The sequence below is a fragment of the Anarhichas minor genome, unplaced genomic scaffold (genome assembly GCF_050575085.1).
Source record: "Anarhichas minor isolate MPS153535 unplaced genomic scaffold, ASM5057508v1 ptg000058l, whole genome shotgun sequence".
Classification (NCBI taxonomy): domain Eukaryota; kingdom Metazoa; phylum Chordata; class Actinopteri; order Perciformes; family Anarhichadidae; genus Anarhichas; species Anarhichas minor.
In genome coordinates this window covers 3,471,491-3,498,540 of record NW_027466504.1, presented here as the reverse complement: position 1 = coordinate 3,498,540, position 27,050 = coordinate 3,471,491, and the positions used below count along the sequence as shown (strand labels likewise).

The following is a 27,050-nucleotide window of genomic DNA, read 5'->3' as shown; positions in this document are numbered from 1 at the left end:
CACTTACCCTCTAATCTCCCCTCCACGCTCACCTCCTCTGCGACTCCATCTTCTGCAGCTCTGTGTGCGCCTCGCACCTCTGCTCATCTCCATAAAGCCATTAGTCCGGAATTCCCCTCCTCTCCTCTAGCCTCTGTTCTCTATACAGTGAGTGTTCATGCCATATGGTAATCACTACAAATACCGGTTTCTGACTGTAAATACTGTTTACGTCAACATCCACGATGTAATTACCACTGGGATCCTCAGACTTTTTCTCAAGTTCCAGTATATCCAACTTGCTGCTTAATAATGTGTAGGTGCATGAAAAAGCCCCCTGATGGCCATTAGAGAGAATGCAAATTAAAGGCACTTAAGCATTTGCTTCACTTTTCAGACCCATGGTTGCCACCTTAAAATAGTGGATCATAACAGGTCTCCTAGCTTAACGATGCAATACAAGAACAATGCTGCTCTGTTACTCCCATGTCTTATACATAGGTTGGTGAGGTGGACACCTGTTAATCTTTTTAACATCGTGCTCAGTTATAATGATTTCATGATTGTTGCCATCAAATACAAATACTGAGAGCCTTTCTCATGGTTCTTATTATCATAAGAGCCGGCTTGAATACATTATTAAAACAGAAACAGAGTTTGCAGCCAACTTCATGTTTAATTAGATAGGTAGCTAAAGAGCTGAGCCCACTGTTTCACTGATTGCCAAGCACTTTGAGTGGTACATTTGCGTTATCAGCGTTATCATTGGAAACTGCATGCGTGCGCTGATTGATTGGAAAGCTTGGCAGGTGTAGCAAAAGTAACAGCAGCTTCTGGGCCTCCTAATATCTCTACCCATGTAAATCCTTTTTTATGAGGAACACTTTTACCCTTTAACTGCAAAATGGAAAAGCAGTCGATTACAATCTCGTTTGTCCAGTTTCAATTTAAAGAATTCAACTCTCACACTCCCGTTGTCATCGTCCTGAAAACAACGCTGCACCCATTAATGGAGTTCATCAATCGGCTTGAAATTACTTCTTTTTCATAAGGCTACAGTAGCTTTATTAACTCATCAAAACAGTGTAAAGGCAACACTCTTATCAAGTGTCGGTATTTGAATAGTTGGGAGATTTATACTATGTTTTATACAAGTAATACAACGTATTCACATTGCTTCACCACAACATGGGTTTGATACCCTCCTGTATTGGTCTACCTTTGCTCTGTCTAGACTCACTTCTTTTCTCCACAGTTGCTGCACTCCATTATTATCCGTATGTCTTCCCTGTCCTTCCACTTCAATTCCCTCTCTCTACTGTCACTCACCATTAATTCTCTCACGCAAATGTTTTTTCCTTGAATCTGCACACAGAGTGCTTCTCCTGTTCCTCTTCTCCTCCTTACCCATCGTATGTCCTCTTCCGCTCCTCTTATACACTCCTTCAATGTTAGGTATGTACAATTACATGCGCCAATCAGACATAATGTACAAGCATTTCTGAGAGTAATTTATGATCCTCGATTTATGCTCACAAAAAATGCGCATAAATTCAAACGCAGCCAAGACCATGCTGGTGTACAGCGCCAAGGGAAAACAGGCAATTTATTCTTTTCTTTTCGGAATTTCTTTAAAGACCAGTAAAAAAATAACTTTTTACAAAGATGCACTTGCATACAATCGTTTAGACAACAAGAACATTGAAACGATTCAGATCCTGCATAGATTCTCTCCCCTAATTGAATAAACTGACTTTAAAAGTCAACTTTTCACCCCTTTAAAACATGAATCTTGCATTTGAGGTGATAAAGGTGCAGGGCTATAGACGAGTGATGTAAAGAGCAAAAGCAAGAAATTGTGATTAAGGGAAACTGAGTAAGTTTTTGATTTGATTTACCACTTTTTTTTTCCAATGCTGGACAAAGAGACAGGACTGGAATTTCACACCCACCATGAGCTGCATAATGCATTGCATGCTGTCCTTTGAACCATTTTGGAGGCTCAGCGATGCTAATAGTTCTACCAATATGCTGCACATATTCTATCCACATTTCTGCCATCTTGTTACCACCAAAAAAGTATTCAGCAGCAGTAGTGGAAGCTGTACTAATATGCAAAAGTACCAAGTTTGGAGAAGCAGACAGGAGAAAAGAAATGTACTGCTGTGGACGGGGGCAGCAGCAAAACCTATTTTAGACACCGTAAACAAATCAATGTTGGATTAAATCTACGCTATATTTTGAATATTGTCCAATTGGGAACTGAACTTATAGTTGAACATATCTATACTGTTTGGGCAATGGAGTGTCCAAACAGTATAGATATGCTGTTTGGACAAATTGTTCTAAACGTATCTATGCTCTCTTTGAAGAGAGCATAGATACGTTTTATTTTCAGTTCAGCTGCTGATAATACTTCTGTACTTCTACTAAATGAGGGTTTGAATGCACGACTTTTAATTGTATCAGAGTATTTTAACTGTGTCGTACATGTACTTTTAATTATTAAAAGATCACTGGTTTAATTGTGTCTTTTTTTTGCTTATATTCTTTTTTAATTCAATCCTAATCTGCAAACTAGTAATTATAGCTGTCAAATAGATGTAAGAGCTCAATATATCTCCTCTTAAATGTACGAGTGGAAAGTAGCATGGAAATAGAGAAAAAATGTACTTCCACCACTGTGTGTTACACATGAGATCCATGGAGAGGCCTTTGTTGTGTTGAAGGATATAACGGAAAAGATGTAAGAACAAAGAATGATCATTTATCTCTGCAGTAGTGTTTTGCTATCTGTTACAGCCTTCGACTGCCTCTCAGCACTTCATACACTGCAAGGGCAGATTACTCCACAGTGGCTGTTTGATAGCAGACAGGCTGCTCTCACATGGCCCTCCGCCCGCGGCAGCACAGTCTGTCTTGCAGAATGTAATATTTGAATGTCAAAGAGTACAATTTGTTTCCGCCACAGTCAGGGAAAAAAAAAAAGGCGTTTCGCTGCAGCTCTCACAGCCGGGACTTGTGTTGCATTAACACGCCACAGATGTCAGAAGACGTTTCTCGCATGTTGCCCTCAAACTCCGGCAAAGTTCAGTTTTTTTTTTTTTTTTGCACCGGGAGACATGTTGCCGGTCTTTGTCTGGGCCATGTCCAGCAGAGCGTGGAGACTTGCGCTGACATTTCCAGCAGCATTTAAAGGGAGAAGGCCGTTAACTCGCAGTGGTGTGGATCATAATCTTCTCTGCCTTGGTGTGAAGGTTAACGTGTGATTGTATGTCTGACAAACTGGCAGGTGCAAGTTTCTACTTCTGAGAGGAAGAAATTTGGATTTGGGTGACCTTTTCCTCCTGTGGGACCGCCATCGGGCCAAACTCACCCCTGTAGAATGAGTGCATCTCCTGATCCCTTGCTGGCCTACACGCAACATTTGGAACCTCCATGAATTTACCTGTAGCACCACCATTGCAGCGTCAACCTTTCCCCTCCTATACATACAAGCGGTACACGCGCAGTTCTGACAGTCAATACACATCCACCTAACCTCACACACACACACACACACACACACAGAGGACTGAATTTGGTATTCAGCAGGCAGATATTGCTTTCCAGCTGTGATTAGCCTGGGTGCATAGAGAAAGGGGAAGCCTGCTGATTCATGCAGCTATTAACCGGCATCGGGGAGCTCTCGCCTATCTGCGAATACGTCAATCACGAAAATACGATTACGGCCTTGTAGGGGGTGGATTTGTGTTATCCCCTCCCCCCTCTTTCTCTCTCTCTCTCACTCACTCACTCACTCACTCACTCACTCCCTGTGTCTTGTCTCCTATCTCTCTCATTCACCCCACAACGAGTGAGAAGAATGTAGTTGTTAAACAGGTTTTTACCAAGAAAACTCCAAAGAATATATATTTTTTAAAAAGCTTCCAAAAATATTAAACATAAACATTGAACCTGAAGTCGAGGGCGGGAAAAGAAGGATGGAAGACGGGAGAAAGAGTGAGGGGTGAGACACAGTGCAGAAGGACAAGTTAGGGGAGGGAAAAGTGTTCGGGGCAGTAGACTGATGGGGAGAGGGGGCGAGTGGGCGGAGAGCAGGTCAGGAGAGAAAATGAAGGAATAAGTGAAGTTGGAGGGTGAGGACAGGGGTCCTCAAGATGGAGAGCATTAAGTCCAACCAGCCCTAAGAGACTGAGTGCGATGGTGCAGACCCAGCTGAAGCGCTGGCTTAAATGTCCACCGCCAATCCTAAAAATCCTGTTAGTCCCTCCTCCCACACGGGTTACCCAGTTTGTGAGGAATCAATAAGACCCCGGGGCCAGATTTACTGAGGCTTTGCAGTTTATGTGGCATTTCGGTGCATCTGTCTCATAGAAATGGAATCGAGGTAAAACGGATTGAACTTTTTTGGTCATTTGACTAATAACACAAGAAAATGATTGTTGATAGTTGTTACGATGACTACACCTGTCAGTGGAGCTCGCTGGGAAGAGAGCCGATGCAGCTCCGAAGACTGATAGCTGCCAGCTAGCTAGGTAGCTTGTCCTCCGAAACGGCGGGGAGTGAGAGGGGGGAGCCAGCTGTCCGCTAGCTAACTAGCGGACGACTAGTTACCTAGCTAGCTTACTAATTCCACCAATGCTAACTAGACAGCTGTCTGCTGGCTAACTAGCAGATGGCTAGTTAACTAGCTTGCTAATTCCACCATGGTTTGAGGCTACACTGGTTACAGAAAATGAGCCGAACCAAGTTGTCACTCATCAGGCGATAGCATTGTGCTTTCCTATGCTGTGACAAAACTGTGCGGATGAAGCATTACGTTGTTGAGGTTTACTCATGTACTCTCTGTGCTTCGTAACTTTACTATATGGTTTTAGTTTAGTTACTCCAAAACCTCACCTCAGTGAGTCTGTGACTGTGTAAGTCGGTTTAGTTTATGTGGTAGTTAGCCCGCTATGGCGGTCACAATGGCAACAGTACACATAAAAATGGCCATCGCTCCGACCATCCTGCTATGTCAATTTGAAGGGGAATTTCAATTATATTTCTATAGTCTCTCTCCTCATTGCATTAGGATTTAAGGGAGGACTGGGCAAATAACAGGAGGAGATATGTTCGCACAGGTTGAGTATGGATTTCGAATAAAAATCGATTTGTTCTGTCAGCTTTGTGGAGGAAATTCTCCGCCTGTGAAAAGGAGCAGGTGGGATTTACACGAGCTGCAAGGTGGTGATGAAAGGTAACATGCATCAGTAATCAGGCTATTATAACATTGCATCTTAACACAGTCTACCCTATGCTATGGCTGACTTCGGAATGAGCTGCTTTCTTAGTAAATGAGCCTCTAAAAACAAAAAGATTGTGATTGCAAAGAAAACCTCAACGCACTTTTGTGCAAAGCCATTTTCTTAGTAAATATGTTTCTCAGTCATTGTCATTCTACAATGACTATTGTTGTATTTTATTCAAATGTTACAGTCATATGCTCACAGTTGAGCACGTACTATATATTGACCAGATCAGTACGATGCTCTAGCCATAATTGTCCCTATTAGGTGGACCAAATTGTTCTCCTGAGTGCATGCTGAAAAACAACCCAAGTCCCAAATTGCGGCTAAAATCAAAGTTCTTTGATGCTGTAGAGATTTTTCATTTTTTATCTATAGCAAGACCAATGGACATGAAGGCAGAGACCTAATGCTACCTTCATCCAACATACAAAGCCATCTCAAGCTGGCAGCCCACTTCTAAAATGAAATCACTGATGGAGAGGGGAAGAGAGAGCTTTACCAGGAAACACACTGGAGGTTAATGCAGCAGTGCATACAACTGACTGTGAGTGTTGGTTTGTTTACCTGTTTCTGAATTTGGTAACTTACACTAGATCAACCACAAAGACCATTTCAACTCTATTTATCCTACATTCATTGATTCTTTTTTTTGTGGCCACTTGTTTAATTGGAAATCTCTTTCTAGCTCTGTTTTTTTCTCATCCAACTATCTGACTCTTTGGATCTCCAGGTTTTTGGGCTTTTATTAGCTGCAGATAAAAACAGGTTTGATAAGACTGAACCAAAACAGTAAAGCTGCAGGCCATAAAATAAATACAATGAGTAGGGTCTGTCGGATGCAGGTCTTAGTTGGCCCCCCCTGACCGCAGTAAGCGTAACAGTGCTCACTAGTGAAAGCCAACCCTAGTGTCCACTCTTTGGTCACTGTGTCTCTGTGACCTCACGTTTGACCCATTCTTTCCCACTCCATATGTACGGAACACCTCGAGGGAATTTCTTCAAATTTGGTCAAAGGTCACCTCACAAAACCATAACTTTAGAATTCAAATGCTATTTAAGACATTTTTAGAAGTGGTGACATTTCAGGGGGACATGCATGAAACTTGGCTGGCTGAGGGAGGTTTAATTCGTGTTTTGGAAAATCCAACTCATTCTGCTTTTAAAGATGCTCAAACGTTCAGTAGAGCTGAGGGGAACCGCAAAGTGAGAGATGATGCTTTGTGGGTTCGTCACTACATTTGTCACATTAAATGTAGTAGTTTAATCCATTGTTAGAATTAATAGACATTTTTTGATTAATGTTATGAGTGTTCTTCTCATCTAGCAGGAGTATCCTTAATATCTAGGCTGTACAACATCTTGAGGTTTTATTAGACACAATGAGTCCTAACTGGCATGGCTTTCAGTCCATTCTGTGCCACTAAAGTCTACTTTTCTTGTGTATTCTTGTGGTTGTCGCATACTGCGTGAACAAAACCCATCAGACCACCAACACCAAGCAAAGCGTCCCCATGCCGAACATGGCTTGTGTTGTGTTGACATGTACATTGGATTAAAGTAGAAGCTTTTGTGGAAGCAAGTTGTGTTTGAGGGCTAAGCGGGATGACAGAGAGAAGGCTAAAGAGAACAAGAAATGACTTTGAGATGGATAAAGTAGGAAAAGAAAAGAAGGAAATGCAGTTAAATACCAAAGAAGGCATGAGGAGTGAGAGGGAGGGCAGTTTGCAGAGAGCAGTAGAAAAAGTTGAGGGGGGGTACAGAGAAATGAGGTAATGAACTAACCAGCGACTTCTTGTACTCATTCTTCCTTTCATTGTCTTTCCGTCCTGTTCCTTACTGCCACTCTCTTTTTTTAATTCAGATTTCCAAGACCAGCTTTGTTTTGTTTTCAGTAAATTAGCCCAAATCCTTCAGCACACACACTCAGCCTACACACCCAGAGCCTCGTGTGGTTTTAAAGCCACAGATGGTCTATCAGAGGGGAGTTTGAGTATTTCAAGCAGTGATGGATAACCTTATAGAGAAAGAAAGTCGTGCGTATGTGCGTATGTGCGTATGTGCATGCGTGCGGCTGTAGAGGTCTATGAATAGCGACAGTGAGGAAAGTGCTGTGTGGTAATTCAGAGCTCTGGCTGCACCCATCAACACCAACATTGGGTGAGAAGAATGGTGCCTTGTTGAAGAGGCTTTCTTTTACACAATGTGCTGCTAGGAGCCCCACAACACATCGCACACTATGTTGACGCTGTGTCTGTTGTGTGACCGAGAAAGACAAAAGAAAATGGGTAGATGCACATGTGACAGACTCCGCTTGAAGTTCTCTTCCTCTAGACGTGAGGTTAGACCAGGGGTGGGCAAACTTTTTGGCTTGGGGGCCACATTGAGTTTTTAAATTTGACAGACGGGCCGGGCCAGTAGCAGATGAATGGAGTGTTTGTTACATTACATTACAGTACAGTCATTTAGCAGACGCTTTTATCCAAAGCGACTTACAATTCAGAGTCTATCACATTTCTACACCGTTGGCACAGCTACGGGAGCAATCTTGGAGTTAAGTGTCTTGCTCAAGGACACATCGACATGCGACTAGCGGAGCCGGAGCCGGGGTTCGGACCGCCGACCCTCTGATTGAAAGACGGCCCTGCTATCCACTTAGCCACAATTGCCCCCAATTTGTGTTCACAATTTGTGTTCACAATTTGTGTGAACTAATTTGTGTGAACTAATATAAATTACAAGTAAAAGCCATGACCTAAAAAGTAACTTGCATTTAATTTCAGTGGGTACAGTGTTGTTGGTCACCCTTTTTAACCGGTGCGTCAACGTTTGGTGTCAGTTTGGTTGTGACAATTCTCAGAACAGATCTGAGGTGTTCATCAGTTAGCCAGGATCTTACATGGTATTTTTTTATCGCATTAATGCATATTTTATCGTGCACTTACTTATTAAGCAGACATTTTTGACACAGTGTTTTTAGTGTAAAGGTTAATGACTGTGGTCTTTTTAGCAGTTTGATTCTTTGAAGGGATCATACAAATATTTGACTGTCACATCTAACATTATCAGAGCTCTGCTCTGTGATGTCTTTCCTTGTCTCTCCCCCCTGTGTCACGGTGTGGGTACATCTCACTGGAGTCAGGAAACGTATCAGAATACCCTTATTTTATTGGCTAAACTGCATCACGTGATGCGATTTACAACGCATTGGTCGATGTTTTTCCTGCACCGCTGAACAAGTGCCGTAAATGCTGGAAAAGAGCGTGAATAACTCCGCTGCATGAAGCAAAGGCCCGCGACCCACTGAAAACGGGTCCGCGACAAACCACCAGTTGAGAATCACTTTTCTACAGGATCGTGACGAGCGGTGAACAGCTGTTTGTGTGGCGTGTCTTCCGTCTCTTCCTGTTTCCTTCACCTACATTCCCCTGGGTCCTAAGCCCCTCCCCCACGCATATTACACGGTAATCGGCGTTGTATATGTGTCAAACTCTATCGGTGCATCTCCGGTCTGTCTTTGTTCATCCTGCATCGCTCTGTTCTGTTCTTTAATGTAACGTTACTGGAGCGACGGAGCCTCTCCCAGCTGTTAGCAGACTGTTGTGCTAGCAAGCAGGCTCGCTCGCGAGCTGTACCCAGCATGCAGTTCGGCGGTGAAATTTTATAAATGTACAATTATTAGTGTTACAAATTGTTTATGTGTCACAGACTGTTGTGTGCTGTGGTGTTTTTCTCTGTTAAAGAGCATTAGTTGTGGGTTGTTAATTGTTGTGTTATAAAGTTATGACCATGACTAGAGGTCCTTCTCAATACATATAAGAGAACTAGCACTGACTGGCAAAGAATACATTTAGCTGCCTGTTTAAAGCAGACAGCAGTTGTTTCGGGTATGTACCGTTATAATGGTGTGTGAAGAATTCATATCATACGGGAAATTAAAACCGGTATACTGCCCACCCCTAGTCTTTATTATAGTTCGGACAATTTTGTACCAATATTTGACGGGCCGGATTAAAAAGCCCAACGGGCCGTAGTTTGCCCATGTCTGGGTTAGACTGATGCACCTCTGCCTTTTGCATTTTGTGCGACCAGTTCAGCTTTGGCAGGAAGTCTGCAGGACTCGCTGTTCTTTTCAAAGCAAGTTGAGCTAATACTTTCTGGAGCATCTGGCAGTCACAGACGGTGGAAGGACTACATTTGTGGCAAAAGAGGCCTTAATTTTAAGAAAAACGGGCACCAGTACGAGGTTAAGGCTACTTAACGTCTCTCCTGTCTCATTTGCTTCACAGTAATTGGAACACTTGCTCATGAAAGGAAGCTCGATTGACCATATATTGTGGTTTTTAAGTCAGGTAGGCCATTAACTATAGGGTCGGTGGTTTGATCAAAGAAAAAAGTAAACTCGCACAATCCTCTGTGCTGTTTTAACCACACGGGCCAGGTCCCTCCTGCTCTCTGCTGTGCAGCTGGCATACCACACAGTAAAGCACTGACAGAGGATGGTTTTAATCACACTTCTGTAGAAGTTTACCAGAAGTTCAGGGAACAGGCAGCTTGTTTTAGCTTCCTCAGGAAGAAGAACCTCTGCTGGGCTTTCTTCAACAGGTGGGATGTGTTCAGGGACCAAGTGAGGTCTTCAGTAATGCGGAGCCCCAGGAATGTGATGCTGTCCACCCTCTCCACCTCCTTCCCACTTATGTAGAGTGGAGAGGGTGTGGTCTTCCTGGATCTCCTGAAGTCCACTATGACTTCCTTGGTCTTGGTGGTGTTCAGGACCAGGTTGTTGTCCGAGCACCACTCAGCCAGATGTTGGACCTCCTGTCTGTAGTGCGTCTCGTGGTTGTTGGAGATGAGTCCCACCACAGTGGTGTCGTCGGCAAACTTCACTATTGTGTTGGAGGAATAGGTGGGGGAGCAGTCCTGGGTGAAGAGGGTGAAGAGGGCCAGGCTGAGAACACAGCCCTGTGGTGCACCAGTGTTCAGGATGCTGGTTGTCGATGTCAGGTTCCCTATCCTGACATTCTGTGGTCTGTTTGAGAGAAAGTCCAGAATCCATGAACAGAGAGAGGTAGAGAGTTCAAGGTTTTTGAGTTTATGTACCAGTTTATGGGGGATGATGGTGTTGAAGGCAGAGCTGAAGTCAACGAAGAGCATCCTGACGTATGTGTTAGGGTGCTCCAGGATGTTGGACCCCAGTTTGGGAAACATGAATGAACTCCTCAAACCTGCCATCGTTGATTTTCTGTCCACTTTGGTAACAAACAGGTGCTTATTTACACATTAACTCATTCATTTAGAGTCATGTTCCCGGTCATGTAAGTCTAATATTCACTCTCTTTTAACTCTGTGTTGGTCGCCGCCAACCCCTGAGAACAAACATTTGCCTCCTTAGAGCTCCACTGTTTTGACCAGCTAGTCTCTAACTGTGTCTGTCTGCTGTTTGGTGCGTGGGCAGGTAGCGTACAGTGAGTCTTCATTCAAACTTAATTACACTCAGCCCACCTCCGAGCAGTTTTCATCGGCATTCCACAGTCTCCACAGAGCCGGTGGACTGGCCGAGTCAAATATATGTCCCGAAGAAGAACGGCTGACGATTATCGCAGTTTGGGGGGATTTTTTTCTTTCACCTTTTGGCAACAAGCTTAGTGGCAAATAGGCTCAGCCCCCTCTGATTGAGTCGTGTTATGTCTCCCCTTGAGAGATCCAGACGGATCAGGTGAGGACAGTCTGCTGCCTTCCATTCGCTCCTATAATCAGGAGCCAGTATCATGCTAATGTGCTGCGGCTATTAATAGGAAGGAGGCTCCATCCTGCCACCCGTCAACACCCGACTCACCTTAACTGGCTTCACTTGAGAGAAAATGCAGTGAGTATATGTGTTGGCATGATTATCTTTCCTCCTCATCTGCCCCTGCATCCTTTCCTCTCCACTTTCCATCCATTTCCCTTTCATTTTTTCCCTCTCTCTTCTCATTCTCTCCTTCTCCGTTTCTTTGTTTTCAGCCATTGTTCATTCTCTCTTTCCTCTTTTTTTTTTTTTACTTGGTCTGTCCTCCCCCCTTCTTCTTTTGCATCATGCCCACCTCCCCCCTTCCCCTTCTCTTTCTCCCTTCCGCTCACCTTTTCTTGACTTGCTGTCCCCGTCTCCTCCATTTCTTCTTCATCCTTCCCTCCTCTCCGTCTCCTCCCTCCTCCCGCTATCTCTCCTCTAACCTCCTTCCCTCCCCCAGTCAAAGGAAGTCAGCAGGGAGAGACGGAGGGGAGCAGTACTGCCTGCTAAGCAGTTGAGCACAACACACTTCCAAAGCTGTGTGTGTGTGTGTGTGTGTGTGTGTGTGTGTGTGTGTGTGTGTGTGTGTGTGTGTGTGTGTGTGTGTGTGTGTGTGTGTGTGTGTGTGTGTGTGTGTGTGTGTGTGTGTGTGTGTGCGTGCAGGGGCATGCACACTTGAGTATTAGGCTTGTGTTTGTGTGTGACTAAGAGAATTCAGAGTGTTTATTCACCAGAGAGTGTGCTTGTGTGTGTGTTGCAGAAGCCACTGTTTATCACAGTCACCCTTATCTTATTCATGAAGTCCAGCTGACTATCGCCTTACCTTTTCTCCCACCATTCTCTGTGTTCACTTCGCACACACACACACACACACACCTGTACATAGCTCTTAAACAGGTGTTACTTTTCTGGCAGCTCCATCCATTAGACATAATGGTTGTGTGCCTGAAAGGTTTTTTGTTTTTTTTAATTAAAAGGGGCATGTGAGTGAGACTGTGTGTGTGTGTTCATGTCTACCTCTCTTTGCAGCAGCCATCTGTCTCACTTACAGTGACAGTGCTTCTCCTCTGTTGTCTCTTCTGTTTTTCTTTTCTCTCCTCACCCTTTATTTTTCCTCTTGTCTTTTCCCTTCTCCTCTTTCCTGCTTCTACTGTCTTGTTTCATCTTTTCTCACCCTGATTTACAGAGTATGTCTGAGTTTAATACACTCCCGTTCTGTGTGCACAGTTTGTCTGCGTTAAGTCTCGGTTATGCTTTCCGCACGGACAACGTTTGGATCTTTTATTCTCCGTGTGGGTTTCTTTTCGTGGCAATTCAATATTCTCCCAAAGTGTAGGTGGCAGTGTATTACAAACTCACGGCTACGGCATGGTTCCCACCAGGCGGCAACCTCCAGTTCTGAAGATATTAGCATTCTCTCTAATAGCCAGAAGGGGGTCGACTCCTCCGGTTGCAAAAAGAAGTCTGATTGTACAAAAGTTTATGAGAAAATGACTCCACTTCTCTCTTGATTTATTCCCTCAGTAAACATTGTGAACATGAGTTTATGGTCTCAATCTCTAGTTTTCTTCTTCAATACAGCATGATGTTCATTCAGTAACTTATTCTCCAGTTTAGAGTCAAATAGACCATAAAGCGGAGTATGCTTTAGGGCGGGCTGACTGTGATTGACAGGTCACTACCAGGGATGTATTTTTTTTGGTGCCAAAAAATGATCAGCACAATGACCCAGCCCTTCTACTGGCACACACTGTGTTATTTATCCATGTGTAAGGTGACCAAGAGCAAGTATATTCTACAGAATGTGTTTGGGTGAAACTGTACATATTTCATGCTGCCCCCCCCTTGTGTCTCACTGACAGTCCGGCTCCGGTACAGCACCTCCACAGGCGGACCCCTCCACCTCCTCCTCCGCCTCCTCTTCCACCTCTACCACCACCACCACCAAGGCGGAGGAGAAGAAGAAGCTTCTATCTAAGGACTCCATCCTGTCTCTGTACGCCAGCAGTTCAGTGGCCAGTCAGCCGCAGAGCCAGCAACAGCCTGCTCCAGGGCAAGGTGACGCACGCTCACGTGCACACACACACACACACAGGCAGCGTTTTCACTAAACCCTTTCTCGTCCGCGTCCAGTCAGTTGAGCTGGATCGTCTCATCCAGCATCTACGTGGAACCGTGGGGCTAGAATGTGTTCACACCAAACTAATTTGAATCTATTTCAACATGCGCTCCTTTAATCTGTTCAACTGCAGCAAATAACCCCAACATGCAAAGACTTCTGGGTAAAATAACGTCTACTGTTGGCATCTCACGTACTCAACCAAAGCTTTCATACTGTTGTGTACAGCTACAGTGTGCGACAAACCGCCTCAACACCAGGTAGCATCTTACCTATTTCATTTTGGCGTCTTTCAGCTTATCGTTTTTGGTTTTACAGCGCTCAACTTTACTGTTTTAGTTCAGTCTTATCAGCTATTTTGAACATAAACAGGGTCTGTTAAACCCACTACACTATACTATCTGCACCAAACAGAAGACAGACAAAGTGAGCGACTAGCCAGATATTTTCCTCAGGAGTCTGTGGCAACCAACACAAGTCTGGTTGCTACCATGTTCGCCATATCAACTTTATACGAGGATAAAATGTCCGTTTTTGTGTGTATAGCTTGTTGCGCCGCCCCCAAAGTGGCCAAACAAATCATTTAATCATTTAATCATATCAGAGGATATTTTGTCCATTCAAATAAGTTTTCTGTTCCTTGAGGTCTTCCCACTCAGTAAAAGAAAAAAAAAAACACGGATAAATGTGTGTCTTATTTTCCCACAGTGGTCTCATGCGGTGCTGATGGGTGTTTCTTTATGAAATATGCGTAATTCTGCGGATTCAGATTCATCTTTAGAGGCAGTAATAAAAAAGTGTTTCTACTTTTTGATGTGAAAATGGGCCGAGTCTGGCCACATTCTCATTTAGTTAGGTCTAATGTTGTTGTGACTTTAAAGGTACAATCGTTTTTTTAGTCCCGATTGATTTTGAAGCCCCGGTTGGAGTTCACTTTAACAACACAGATCCTCAGTTAGACCCATCAAGGGTTAACAGTGGTGCCAAACCCCAGTGGTGGGCCGTCAGGGCCAGCAAGGCCTTCTCTGCTGGTCTAAACAGAATCACAAAGTTATATCTATTTTATAATTGAAAAATTTTTCTTAAATACACTACATGTATTATAATTTATAAAAATATTTTTCCCATTGTCTTATTTTCTCATTACACAGCTACTGTCTTCCTCAGTTGCTCTGCTTCCAGTGCAGCTTGTTTTAAGTAGAGCTTTTATCCAATCAGACGTCACCTCTGTGTCTCTGGGTAAGAAGAGAGGCAGAGGCCTGCAGACGCACAAGTGCATCCCTTTGCAGTTTAAGTGAATGGGGACGATATTGTTGATTGTCATAGTGTTCAACCAATCAGATCTTTAGTTTGACATGTTGGGCGTATTCTTTGACGTGCCAGAGCCTGCTAGTTGGCCTACAAGTACGTGATTGGTCAGTGGGCTAGCCTGACGTGTTGGGCGGTGACAATGCCAATATCTGCTGCCTCTGTTGAGCGGACATTTTCAGCCTCAAACGCATTAAAACCTATTCAAGAAATACAACTGGGGAGGCTCGACCGTCTTCACTGGCGTCCATGAATCGAGAAGGACTTCTTACTGGAACTAAAACGCACGGATGTACTGAACAACCCGTGAGATTAAACTCTTTAACAAAGAAAGGAGGATGCACTTTGTCTTTAAATAGTGAACAGCAGCTCTGGCAAGTTAAATGCGTTTGTTTTTACATCTGCAGTATCTTTAAGATGCTTGTTTATATATTATTTTTTGTACAACTTGTTTTTATGAAGATTGGATTTTTGTTTGGTTTAATATGTGATCAGAACCATTGTTATGTCCAGTGTTGCTCTGGGGACATATTTAGCCGGTGCCAGTGTTGGCAACCTGGCGACTTTCTCGCTAAATCTGGTGACTTTCTAAACCCTCATGGCGAATTTTTTTGTCAAAAGCTACTAGCGACAAATCTAGCGACTTGTTCTGGTGTTATTGGAGACTTTTGTGATGTTAAAGGACTACCGTTCTACAGTTACTGTCGTGAACGAGCAGCGGGTGCTGCCCCTCCGCCGCCCCAAAGCTCACAGGAGGTAACTCGCGCAGCAGTCCCAGCTGCAGTCAGAGCAGAGAGGAGACGCACTCCCGGCGTATTCTCTGCAGATAGGTGTTGGCTTCATTTTTACATAACAGTGAAACAAATAATAACAGTAGCTGTGTTTCAGCTGCAGGACAGCAATGAAGGCCCAGGTATAAAATGCACGGCCCGCCACTGCCAAACCCCTTACAGCTGCTTCACAATAAAAGCCCCCCCTCCCCGTTTTTTCTTGTTTGTTTTTTTGCCAGTTGAATGCTTTTAATATGAAGCAGCAGGAAATGTTCTGTTTGCGTTAGGCGACTGAGAGTGAGACTTCTATTAATAAGATGAAGAACTGAACATTAATGTGGAACTACATGCAGCATAGTTACCTGTGAATCCACACATTTCAATCCAGAGGGAATGGTGGACTCCGCCACTAACAAGGAAAAATACTGTTTAGATAGATAATTACAGAATGTGAATACATTGCAGGAAAAAAGATAAATAGTGTGAAGACTGGGTTGTTTTATAATGCAGTTATTAAGGATTATAACTGTATAACACACCCGAACACATCAGGCAATGAAGTACAATAACAAGACATAGTTAGTAGCTATAGTGGCCATGCGTAGTGTTTTAAAGTGTCTTGAACATTTTAGCTCTGATGTGGAAGTTTCAGATTTCTTATATTTGGATTTTAAAGACGAACTATTTACTCTTTAAATTCCTTATTTTTCTACATATCTGAATCAAAGCAACACTGGATTCTGGAAAACTATTTATTTATTTCAACACAGCTCTGTTATGTTGAGTTGAAAATAAGCCATGTAGTAGGAAAGTTAACGTGTGTGTGTGTGTGTGTACACGTGTGCGTGTCTTTGCACCAGCAGGAATGTACGTGGGCCAGCCTCAGATGCAGTCCACCCCGCAGGGTTTCGCTCCAGGGGCGGCCGGAGCCGTCCCACCCACCACCGCCACCATGATGGGCGGAGGGGCCGTGATGTCCGGCGTGGCTCTGCCCAACGGCGGCTACGTGGGCATGCAACAGCAGGGCGGGATGCCAGCCAACCAAGGGCAGAATATGTACTGCATGCAGCAAGGACAGTGGAGCATGAGCCAGGTAACACTCAGATAGGTGGTGCGTAATTGATAAACTCATTTTAACATCTGGCTGATTGTAATTCCTCTCCAGTTTCTCTGCACATGAATCTTTTATGAAGCACACTTCCCTGTTTACTGTGAGTCTAGTAACCCACATAAAAGTGTCTCATTTCCTCCGCACCTCCATTATCCTGGTCCAAACATTTAATATATGGTCTTCCACTATTTACTGCTATTTTCTTCAGTGCATCTATGACCTCGCCCCCTTTCAGCCTCTTTAAATCACAAGAAAAAAAACTATTCAATTAACTATTCAATGTGTTTGGTCACCAAGGTTACTGTATCATTTTTTTCTTAAATTCTGTCAAGTCACTTTCTTATCCCTAAGTACAAAGAAATGACGAGATGTGTGATGAATTACCCAACATTTGGAGGGAGTCTTTGATGCAGTGGGGTGTGGTCAGTTTAAAATGTAGAACCAGCTGTGAGTGACACATGACCGGTAGGAGTAAAGTATAGTATACATTAAGCATTCACAAAGAACGGGTCGGGACCCACGGAGGGGTCGCGGGAGGTTTTGTTAGGGTCACCAAATATATTTGCAGTATTTGAGTCATATAAGGAAGCCTGAATGTTGGCATTGTTCTGATAACTGTTGCCTACTTATAACCAGGCAGCAAACTCTGGGTCTATAAAGTACAGCCAATGCAGAAGTACCTTCAACCTGCATTCTCTCTAATGTCCATCAGGGGGCGACTCCTCTGGTTGTATAGAAGTCTATGAGAAAATTACTCTACTTCTCACTTGATTTATTCCCTCAGTAAACATGAGTTTATAGTCTCAATTATTAGTTTCAAGTCTTCTTCAATACAGCATGATGTTCATTTAGTAAATGATGGTCCATTTAGAGTCAAATAGACCATAAAGAGGTGTATGCTTTAGGGCGGGGCTACCTTGTGATTGACAGGTGGCTGGGGGGGGTTGGGTTGCAATCAGCATTCAAACTAGTTGTCAGCATCTTGACATCCAGGGAGGTTAATGAAAGATCATAAATCACCACTGAGACACACACACAGTCAAAGTGTATGTGTGTGTGTGTCTGTGTGTGTGTTGCGCAGGGAGACGTCATGGAATGGTGACTTGATGAACGAGCGTTCGGTTCCACGACGCATAACCACACACACACACACACACACACACACACATACATACACATACCATCGCACGCACTCAGCCACCATCTCTCAGATGACCAGATAAACGAGAAGCGCTGCACCCAAGAACATTCATAATAGATAAGGCCGGAGAAGGGGAGCAGAGAAGTGTGTGGGGGGGGGGGTGCTTTAAGAGCGGAGTCGAAGGTAAAAAGCGAGGGAGTTGAGCTAGAGGTCGGTGAGTCCCCCCCTCCACCCCACCCCTGCCTCTTGGATGAGGGAATAGCTGTCTTCTGCAGCTCTGATGTATTTCAACAGTGACTTCCCTCTCTCTCTCTCTTCTCCCCCCCATCTTTTCTCACTCAGATGACTCAGCAGATGTCAGGCATGGCTGTGAGTGGTGGCCAGTCAGGGGCCCCCGCAGCCGGCTGGCCCGTGGCTCCCCCGCCGGCTTCTGGCCAGACCCTCAGCACTCAGCTGTGGAAGTGACAAGCAGGAGGTCCGGAGGAGGAGAGTGTGTGGGGGTGTGGTGGGGTTGAACGGAGGGCAGTCATATGGCAACAAAAACAGCCCAAAAATGTGCTCCTGACCCACCCAGCTCCGAATAAAGAACGCACAACAGGGGCAGTTCAACTGCCTTTAATGCCCCCCCAGCCGCAAAAAAGAAAAAAAAAAAAAAAAAAACTACCCACCGTAATTCCTTTAATAAGACAAGATGACATCACACTGGATGGAGCGGGGGAAATAAGACAGTCTGGCAGCTGTCGTTTCCCGCCTTGATTTTCTCTGTTGTGACCAAACAGCAGAATCTGAAAGATTCCAGTGTCTATTATAGTAATATTGTATCCTTACCAAAATGGATAGTTAGTGAATAGTCTTTCAATACCTACAGTAGATATGGCTATCTTGTGGTTGGTCCCTCCCTCTGCTGTGTATATTGTAACCCCCCCCTCTCTGTAGGGCAGATAGTCGTCTGAACAGTACTGTATTTATGTGACTATGATGTGAACCTCCCACTGTTTTCAGAGCCATAGGAGAGAGCTTGAAGCCCTTCTCCTCTCGATTACTTTGATTCTGGTTTGACCTCGTTGACGTTCCAGAGGTGGCGTTGTCCAGGTAACTTTACGGGGTTTGAAGCTGCTTACGGCCGATGTCATTTTGTTCCGAGTCACTGTCATGTAATTTGACCAGTTTCATACAAAGAATTTGAAACCTTTCAGCAGTCAAATAGTGTCTCATTACGACAACTTCAAGTTGTTGTTTTTTCTCCCACAGCAGCCAATGGTCCACTGATCAGCTCTACAGAGCAGACACACCAGTGGCTCCGAACCTTGAGGTTGAGTCAGAACTGCACATGAGTAAGATCATTAAGATAGGGAACAAGAAAGTCTTGCCTCCAAGGACTCTAAAAGTTATTGAACTTAAACCTTTTAACAGCTTAACCACTGATTGAACTTCTCATAGCTCATACACATAATCAAACTAGAGTTGTTACGATATTAATACCAGTATCAGAAATGCCTTTGGTATCGGCGAGTCCCTGCACCAATCCGATATCACGTTATCGTATCATTTATAAGCTCGTTTACGCCACACCGGAACAACAACACGTCACATCACTCGCTGACCGACCTGTACGGCACATCGTCAACTCTTAACAGAGATGAGAGAGAAGCGAGACTGCTCACTCGCCATCAGCTCCGGGGAAAAAAACAATCGCTGCGTGGAAACCGATGGTGGAAATAGCCAACGGGTGAGCCGTCTTGCTTCATGCACATGCTCAGTAGTGATTGGGCAGGTGCTAGTGACGATGTAAAGTTAGCCAGAGCTAGCAAAATTTCAGCAATTTGGCAAAATTCTGAACACACTGGTATCTGATTGATACTTAAGTTCAGGTATCGGAATCTGTGTCAGGAAGGAAAAATAGAAAATAATTGTAATAGAAAATAATTCAAAAAGTTTTCTTCGTTATAAAGCAATATCAGTCAGACCATACAACGACTTACAAAAGATTACCAACGTTGATGATACCACAGACAATCTCATGTCGGTTTGCTTGGTATCGAGCTGGAGCCAGAAGGCGATTAGCCTAGCTTAGCTTCAAGACAGCAGGGGGAAACAGCCTGGCTCTATCCAAAGTTTCAAAAATCTTAACCTCAAAAGCTTCATCAATTGACTAAAAATATAAAAATACAATAACTCAGTATTCACTGTGTAGACATTTTACACACATTGTAACAACAGATACTCCAATTAATAACAACGTTTGTCAAGCCCGAGTTGCAGGAAGACATTCCCTTAAAAGAGTCAAAAAGCTGAAGAAGGTTTGGAACCACGAATGAATATTAACCCTACTCTGGATGTGACAACACTCGTAGTATCACTAGTATATTATTATATTAATATGCAGATGATACAATGCTGTTTGTCATACGGCGAGCTGGTTGAAAACAACCCAGGAGGTTCCCTTTAAGTGATTGCTGGGAGCCTCTGGGTCCTCTGTAGCCACGCTGTGGTGTTTTAAAGCCTAACGAGCTGGGTTCAGTAGACCCTGGGCTCCGAGCCATTGAAAACTTGCCTTGTTATAGAAATGAGCTGTTTCCCCTGCGCTCCCCGCCGAATATAATGCACTACTGGAATCGCAGCAGTATGTCTTTACTGCACTTTAGTAGGTAGTATCGTACCTCCGGCTGTGTCGTGGTTTCGTCAGTCGGGTTGTTTTAATGGGAACGGCAGAGACGAATAAACTGTTCCAACTGCTGGGGAGGACTTCTACAATCTTTTTTTTCTTTAAAAAAAAAAAACTGGACCAATGTTGCTCCCCTCATGTGTGATGCTGTAACTGTATATTCTACCATCCACCATCTTTGTTGTGGTGTTTCGTTGTGTGCGGTACAAGAGAAGCACAGTTATTCTGAAGCAAATAAACCTGGGGGACCAATCAGAGGGCTAGACGATGGTGGGGGTGGGGGTGGGGGAAGAGGAGGATTGGGCAGCGCTAGCAAAAGGGGACCTGCATGAAAAACGCTGGATGGGTCCCATCGCCACTGTCCAGTCCTCGTTTATTCAGACTTAAGATCAGAGGAGCAAGAGTAGAAATGAATAAACATGCATACTAGTGGGATCAGTAGTATCAATACATGTCGCTACTGAATATTTGAAACGGTTTCAATACTCATTTTCAACAGTATGGATACACAGGTACCAGCTGGGCTGCCTTTCTGCTCTCTCTTGTCTCCAACGGCGAGTTCACACACACACACACACACACACACATTGCTGTTTATCTTTTAATAAAGATCTCAGATTTGATGCCCTCAATGTTGTGTCAATTATTTCCTGTGGTATCGATAATGGTATAGAATATTGTTGTTTTGTTATGCATTGCAATAAATATAATTCACAGAGGAAGACATGAAAACTATAGTGCATGAGACGGAGCAGGAGTGCAGTTTATAATCATGACGGAGCACTGGAATGATTTGTGTTATATGAATAATATTTTATTATTCATTGGACATTGGAAAGTGTATTACAGACTAATGAAAACTGCATCATCATATCATCATACTTTGGTGCGGAAGTTGGCGCCATGCACCTAAAAGTTGCCATTGCAATCTTCCAAAAAATTCAGCGAAGAAGACAACCGTGGAAAGTGGAGAATTTCATAATGTCCGTGGATAAAATGACAGATCTGCAGGATTTGCACGAACGTGACAACTTCCATAGTTTCCACTGACCGTGTAAACACCAGTCCACCTGCTACCGTATATGATGGAACAGAACAAATAAAGTCATCCGAATTTTGAGTTGCATTCATTTCAAGTTGAATCATCCTAGGTCAGGGGTCGGCGAGCCACATGCGGTTCTTCAGCCCCTTCAGCCTCCCTGAGACTACATCCACACTACTACGTTTTCGTTTTAAAACGGAGTTTTAACAAACAAACTACACGGCGTTTCAGCATCGTTTTTGAGATGATCTCTGTCCAGACGAAAACGGCTGAAAACGAATATCACGTGACTATTCACGTACACTGGGCATGTGGGTGGGTGCCGGTGTAAACAGGAAATAGATTGGTTGCTTAGTTAAAAAAAGTACGACAGAGTAATAAAGTAGTCTTTAAGAATGAAAGGTTGTGTTTGATACTTAAGATCTTCCTCTAAAATCTTCCTCTATAAACTCAAACAGACCTGTAAAGTTTTAGAGGTTATATTTTTCAGACTTAGTTACAACGCTGCGGTTCTTGCTCTATCTCTCTCTCTCTCTCACCACATTTACTTTAATATCAACACTTACACATAAACGTTTACTAGATTATGGGTCCATAAATGTGGTCAACGCACGTCTCACTCGTTTCCTCGGTGTCGTCTGTTCTCACTCGTAGCTCTGCTGGTGGCTGAAGTCTCTGTCCTACTGGAGAGCAATTACTGCTTTTGTTCCTTTATAGTTTATGTGTGTGGATTTCACAATAGTTGTGCAGAACAAAATAAGCATTAATAAGAACAGGAAGGTCCTCCGTTTTGTGTCCGTCCTCCTCAAAGCTTTTTTTTTTTTTTTTGCACAGTGGACAATCTTTCAAAGGGAACTCTTATCTTGGAGTTTGAGGCGATACTGTGTCACTGAAAATAAAAAATGTTTTAATATTTTGTGAACTAAAATGTGCGTCACATCCTATTATGTCGCTGTCAAGCGCCTTTCCCTGCAGGTGGTGATGGTAATCACCACCATGGTAATGATTTGCAGACCCCCGCCCTCTGTAACCTATCAATGGATGAATCCAAAAAAAGAAATGTCAAAATAGAGAGTTTAATTCTGACGTATTCATTTGCTTTCACTGCCAACTATGCTGGTTTACCTGTATGCTTGAAATGAGGCAAGAAATTTGCAAACAACAAAAAACAGTATTTACTGAAGTGTCACGCTGGAGATGAGCGAAAAAGAGCGATTTCTCAACTGCTGCAGCAAACTCTCTTCATAAGAGTTTGATATTGTTATATCAGGTAAAATAGCAATAACATGTCAAGAATTGTCTTTATTCTTGTTCTATAATTTCATAAATACAACAAACTATAGTTTTTGTATATATAATATAACTATATACAAAACTTTATAAGCTGTGATATCAAATAGCTTTTGCGGATCCAGACGAATTTTATTTGGTGGAAAATAGGACAAAATGGCTCTTTGGATAGAAAAGGTTGCCGACCCCTGGGTTAGGTGTATGAAATATAAAGTGGATATTTTCACTGATAAATTATCTTTCATTTCCATTCATTCTGTCGTTAACTAACTCATCATTTTAATATAATTAAGCTTGTATGAAAGTGTGTTAATAGGAAACACTAAATGGCCCATTTATGTGACATTGGGATCCCATCTGCCTTCAATTATAGGAAGAATAGTCACTGACGCCATATACGGCTCTGGTAGCATTTTCTCATAGACTTCTTTCTATACAATCAGACTTCTTTTTTCCCCCCGAGGAGTCGGCTCCTGTGGTCAGTAGAGAGAATACAAGTTTGAAAATACTTCGAGGTTGCCGCCGGGGTTCAATATTATTCCAGCTGTCACAAAACTATAATGAGATGTGTTATGCTGTGTTCAAACCAAACGCAAAGCCAATTTTCACCTTGCATTACTCGTGGGAGAGTTTACTCGAGAGGATCATTTGTGTTTCTTCACATCATTCGCACTAGAAGCTCCGGAGAGCAGCGTGTAGACGTTTCATCAATCATGGCTGAAATAACCACTATTGCTACTTTGTACATGTTGTAGAAGGCCCCGATATCCCGGGAAACTAAATACCATCTTGTCTGGGTTCATAACATCATCCGGAGGCCCTCTCCGTGAATTTCCTCAAGCTGTATTCACTGCATCGAGCAAGCCACACATCAGCTGGTTTACTACAGCGGTATGAACCCACAGTAAAGATTTTGCTGTGATTTAATTGCAATAAACGGATAAAAGAGAATGCCGAAATAACTACATCATGATGCCGATTTGTAAAAAGTCTGAATTCATGTTTTGTTAGTTGTCTCTAGGTGAACACCTACGGCTTCTGATTCAACAACGTCAGCACGTCAGTGATGACAGGAGGAGAATCTCAATGCTGATAGGCTTTTGCGACACAGCGTCATGCGAATTTCTATACGTGAATGAGGCAAATTTGCATTTTTGCATTGCGTCATTTGCCTCTTTAACGTTTTTTGCAGGCGATCCCAACAGGTTTCGCAGGGAGCAGGGACTGCATGTGACGTTAGAAAGTGGAGCGGCGAGTGAATTTAAATGAAGCAGATCCAGATGAGCCAGGCCTGTGCAGAATGGTTCACCGAGGATCGCCGCAAAATGCATGCCGGTTACAATTGTGTCGGACTCGCAAGATCGAGGCAGGCAGCAGTTTATAGAGTTTGGCCTCCTAACTTTTATTCCTAACCACTTTTCCTTGACCTTGAAAGATGTGAAGGAAAATTCAGAAGGATTTAGGAAAAGACAACCGTGGTGCTCAGAGAATCCGACTCCACTTTCACTAAGCTACACTGTAATCGAGATGCGGCGGCGGATGTCACTGACGTAGGTCTGCTGTGGAGAAACTACAATGAAGCTATATTTACTGTTTATTTTATTTCGTATTGTTTTTTTTAACTTATTTGTTACATGTTCGAAGTAAATAAATACATATAAAATTAAACGGAAGGGTTGTGACTGTCAATTCATTTTTATCGTTATGAATCGTTTATAGTTTATGCCTGTAGGAAGATAACTGTATAAGATAAGCATTGTTTGTTTTCATGGACGGCAGAATGATGCGTCACTTTAAACGTTGCCGCCACAGGGAATTGTGGGGCGGCATTATCTTCTTTCCTTTGGAAAAGGATGTTCCAGTGTTTCCTTTGAAAAAGGAGCTAATAATGGAAGCATCGAAGCACCTTTCCTTAGCATTCAGAGAATTCAAACAGCTCTTATCAAGGCGGCCACTTAGAAACTTCCGGGTCATTTCACTCAGTAAGGAACCTTCCGCAGCAAAAAGGACTTTTCGACCACAACCTAGCTTTCCGCCGACACCCAAGACCAAGGGCATGGTGGGAAACGCTCGCTCTCACCTCATCAAAGAGCTGACTGGCTTTTAGTTTTGTTAATTATTTTCTGTTTGATTGTAATATTGAACACTAGATTGAAGGCTTTTAGTCTCATGCCCTGCAATGAAGGTTTAATCTTTTAACATTGTGGAAGGTTGATAATAATAATATTATATTTTTATAGTACAAGCAGCAATTACAAAGTGCTTCACAATGCAGACATAAAAAGAACAAAAGGATAGAATACAATGCCAGATACACAGCGTTCAGAAGCTTCATCAGCATGGATCAGTAGTAGAGACTTTATAAAATGTATAAATCCAACACATACTGTTTTCTGTGATTAGTTAACTTTTTTCAGTGGAGTTTTTGTCGCGGTTAGCAGCTCAACAACTCCTAAGGGCAAGATGGACGTTATCCCAAGATGCATTACGTCGAGTCTTTTTCTTCTGTGTGGTAATCTGGTGTTAGTTGGCAGATTGCAAACCAACTTTACATAACTTTACCAACTTTACATAACTTTACCAACTTTACATAACTTTACATACTTTGCATACCGCCACCTGTCGAATAATAGCATAATGTCTGACTACTGACTAACAGAAAGAAAAGAAACAAAGAAAGAAAGTAATAAATTAAACATGAATAAATAAAATGAAAAAGCTACATCCTGTTTCCTAATCCTGACAGTATTTTATGACCTCAGTAATGATTATAAACTCCACTCCTGCTCTGTCTCATGTGGTCATATTTCTTTATGTCTCCATCTCTGAGTTATCTTTATTGCAACACATGATAATGTGTTCTAAGTCTTCCAGTGTTACACATGTGGCTAGTGTGACCAACAGATACATATTCAATACATCTAATATGTCCTTCAGGTAAATTTCTAATGAAAAGTGGTTTACGTCAAAAACAAATCTGTGTTCGTCATTGTCCAATAATCTTTGAAACCTGTATGGCCACAGCGGCAAAAATGTAAAAAAAGAATCACTGTTAGCTAGCCTAAAAAGATTGGTAAATATCTATTTTAATACATAGTCAATGGGTGCTATTGTTTATCCTGGCAATGCTATTGGATAGTAGATGGCCATGAACTCACACGACCGGCAAACTTTCCTTCAAGCTCATCTTTGTTTTATTGGACTAAGAACGCAACAACCAACTGGCTGAAAAATGATTTTATTCGTCCCAATACTGGTTTTTCTGGTCCGGACATCACAAAGGAAGTACATCCAAAAGTTTGTGTCCAAAGATGTGATTCCGGTTTGAGCTTGGAGCAACTGTAATGCTAGTCTTTGGGGGCGGGTGACTTACCTCAATGTAGATACCAACGTGTCATCCAATATGGCTGAAATAACCGCTGCTGCTGCTTCGTACATGTTGTGGAACTCCCAGGTTGGTCGGAAAACCAAACGCTGTCGTGTCTAGGTTCATAACATCGATCTGGTGAATTTCCCCGCTGCCTGGCGCAAATCTGTGTCATAAAAAACCCTATGAAGCTCTGCATCAGAGGCCTCCTACAACAACATTATAAGAGGTGAAAATGAGGATTTTATATTTTGTTTACTCCGAGAAGGTCATTTGAAATAAAGGCTGTTTACTCCTGGATTTCCTCCTGTTTTCTTTCCTCCTGTTTACATCATACACCCACACAGCGCCCTCTAAACTTCGGTGATCAGGACAATAGTGCCGATAAAATACCCTGAAGAAAAATGGTTCTTTCACATTTGAGCTGTGAAACTAGAAGCCCGTCTGATGTGCTGTTTATATCCTGTCTCCTCGATTCATTCCTTCTGCCGGCAAGTGTGTTCGCTTGTGAGGTGAGTTCTCTTTGTTGTTCGCCCTCACGCTCTGCATTATTGATGCCAGCTTGAAACATCACTTTTCACGTCGCCCATGTCGCTTCCAAACCTGATTGCACACTTAAGATGCACACAATGAGAGGGCGACGGAGGTTGATCCAGATCATGGCGTATGATCAGTTCAGGGTGTAAAGGAGAATCAGCCTTTGTGCATCGATGAATCTTTACCGCGTCAACTCTGAGACATTAATGTGATTCATTTAAACAAAGACGGGAGCTGCTTTTTGACATTTTACAGGTGTGAAAACATGAAGAGGGTGACGTTCTTCAGGAACAAACACACCTTTTGGCAGATGATAAAAGGAGTGAAAAGTTGATTTCAAAAAGAAATCTTGTCCAACACTTTTAATCTGGTCAGTAAGTCTAGCTTTGCATCAGGACTGGAAGCAGGAGAACGCAGATAGCTTATCTCTCTCTGTACTTCAAAAATAACTCTACCAACACCTTTACAGCTAATTAACACATTGTTTCTAGCTTGTTTAAAACGTTATTACGTGTAACGTGTAGTTACGAGATATTACTTGATGAACACCAGTTTATCTGTTGGTACTTCTGCGTAGCTTGCTAGCTGTTGTTCCCAAAGAAAAAGTGAGTCCGCGTAACTTCCCTTAAAGCCACAAATTGTCAGTTTAGAATTTCTGCT

At 43.0% G+C, this 27,050-nt stretch overlaps 1 protein-coding gene across 5 annotated transcripts in view; it reads left to right on the top strand.

The window, feature by feature from the left end:
- The window catches only part of LOC142932738 (stromal membrane-associated protein 1-like), a 96,035-nt gene extending 75,258 nt beyond the window's left edge, over positions 1-20,777 (top strand). For 4 of the 5 annotated variants that reach the window (XM_076076776.1, XM_076076774.1, XM_076076778.1 and 1 more), the window contains 3 exons: positions 12,903-13,098; positions 16,098-16,330; positions 17,832-20,777. In XM_076076776.1, the coding sequence (XP_075932891.1) occupies positions 12,903-13,098; positions 16,098-16,330; positions 17,832-17,954 (552 nt within the window). In that variant the 3' untranslated portion in view covers positions 17,955-20,777. The remainder of the gene's footprint in view (positions 1-12,902; positions 13,099-16,097; positions 16,331-17,831) is intronic. The other variant, XM_076076775.1, reaches the window with a different exon arrangement.
- Positions 20,778-27,050: the final 6,273 nt, after the last annotated feature.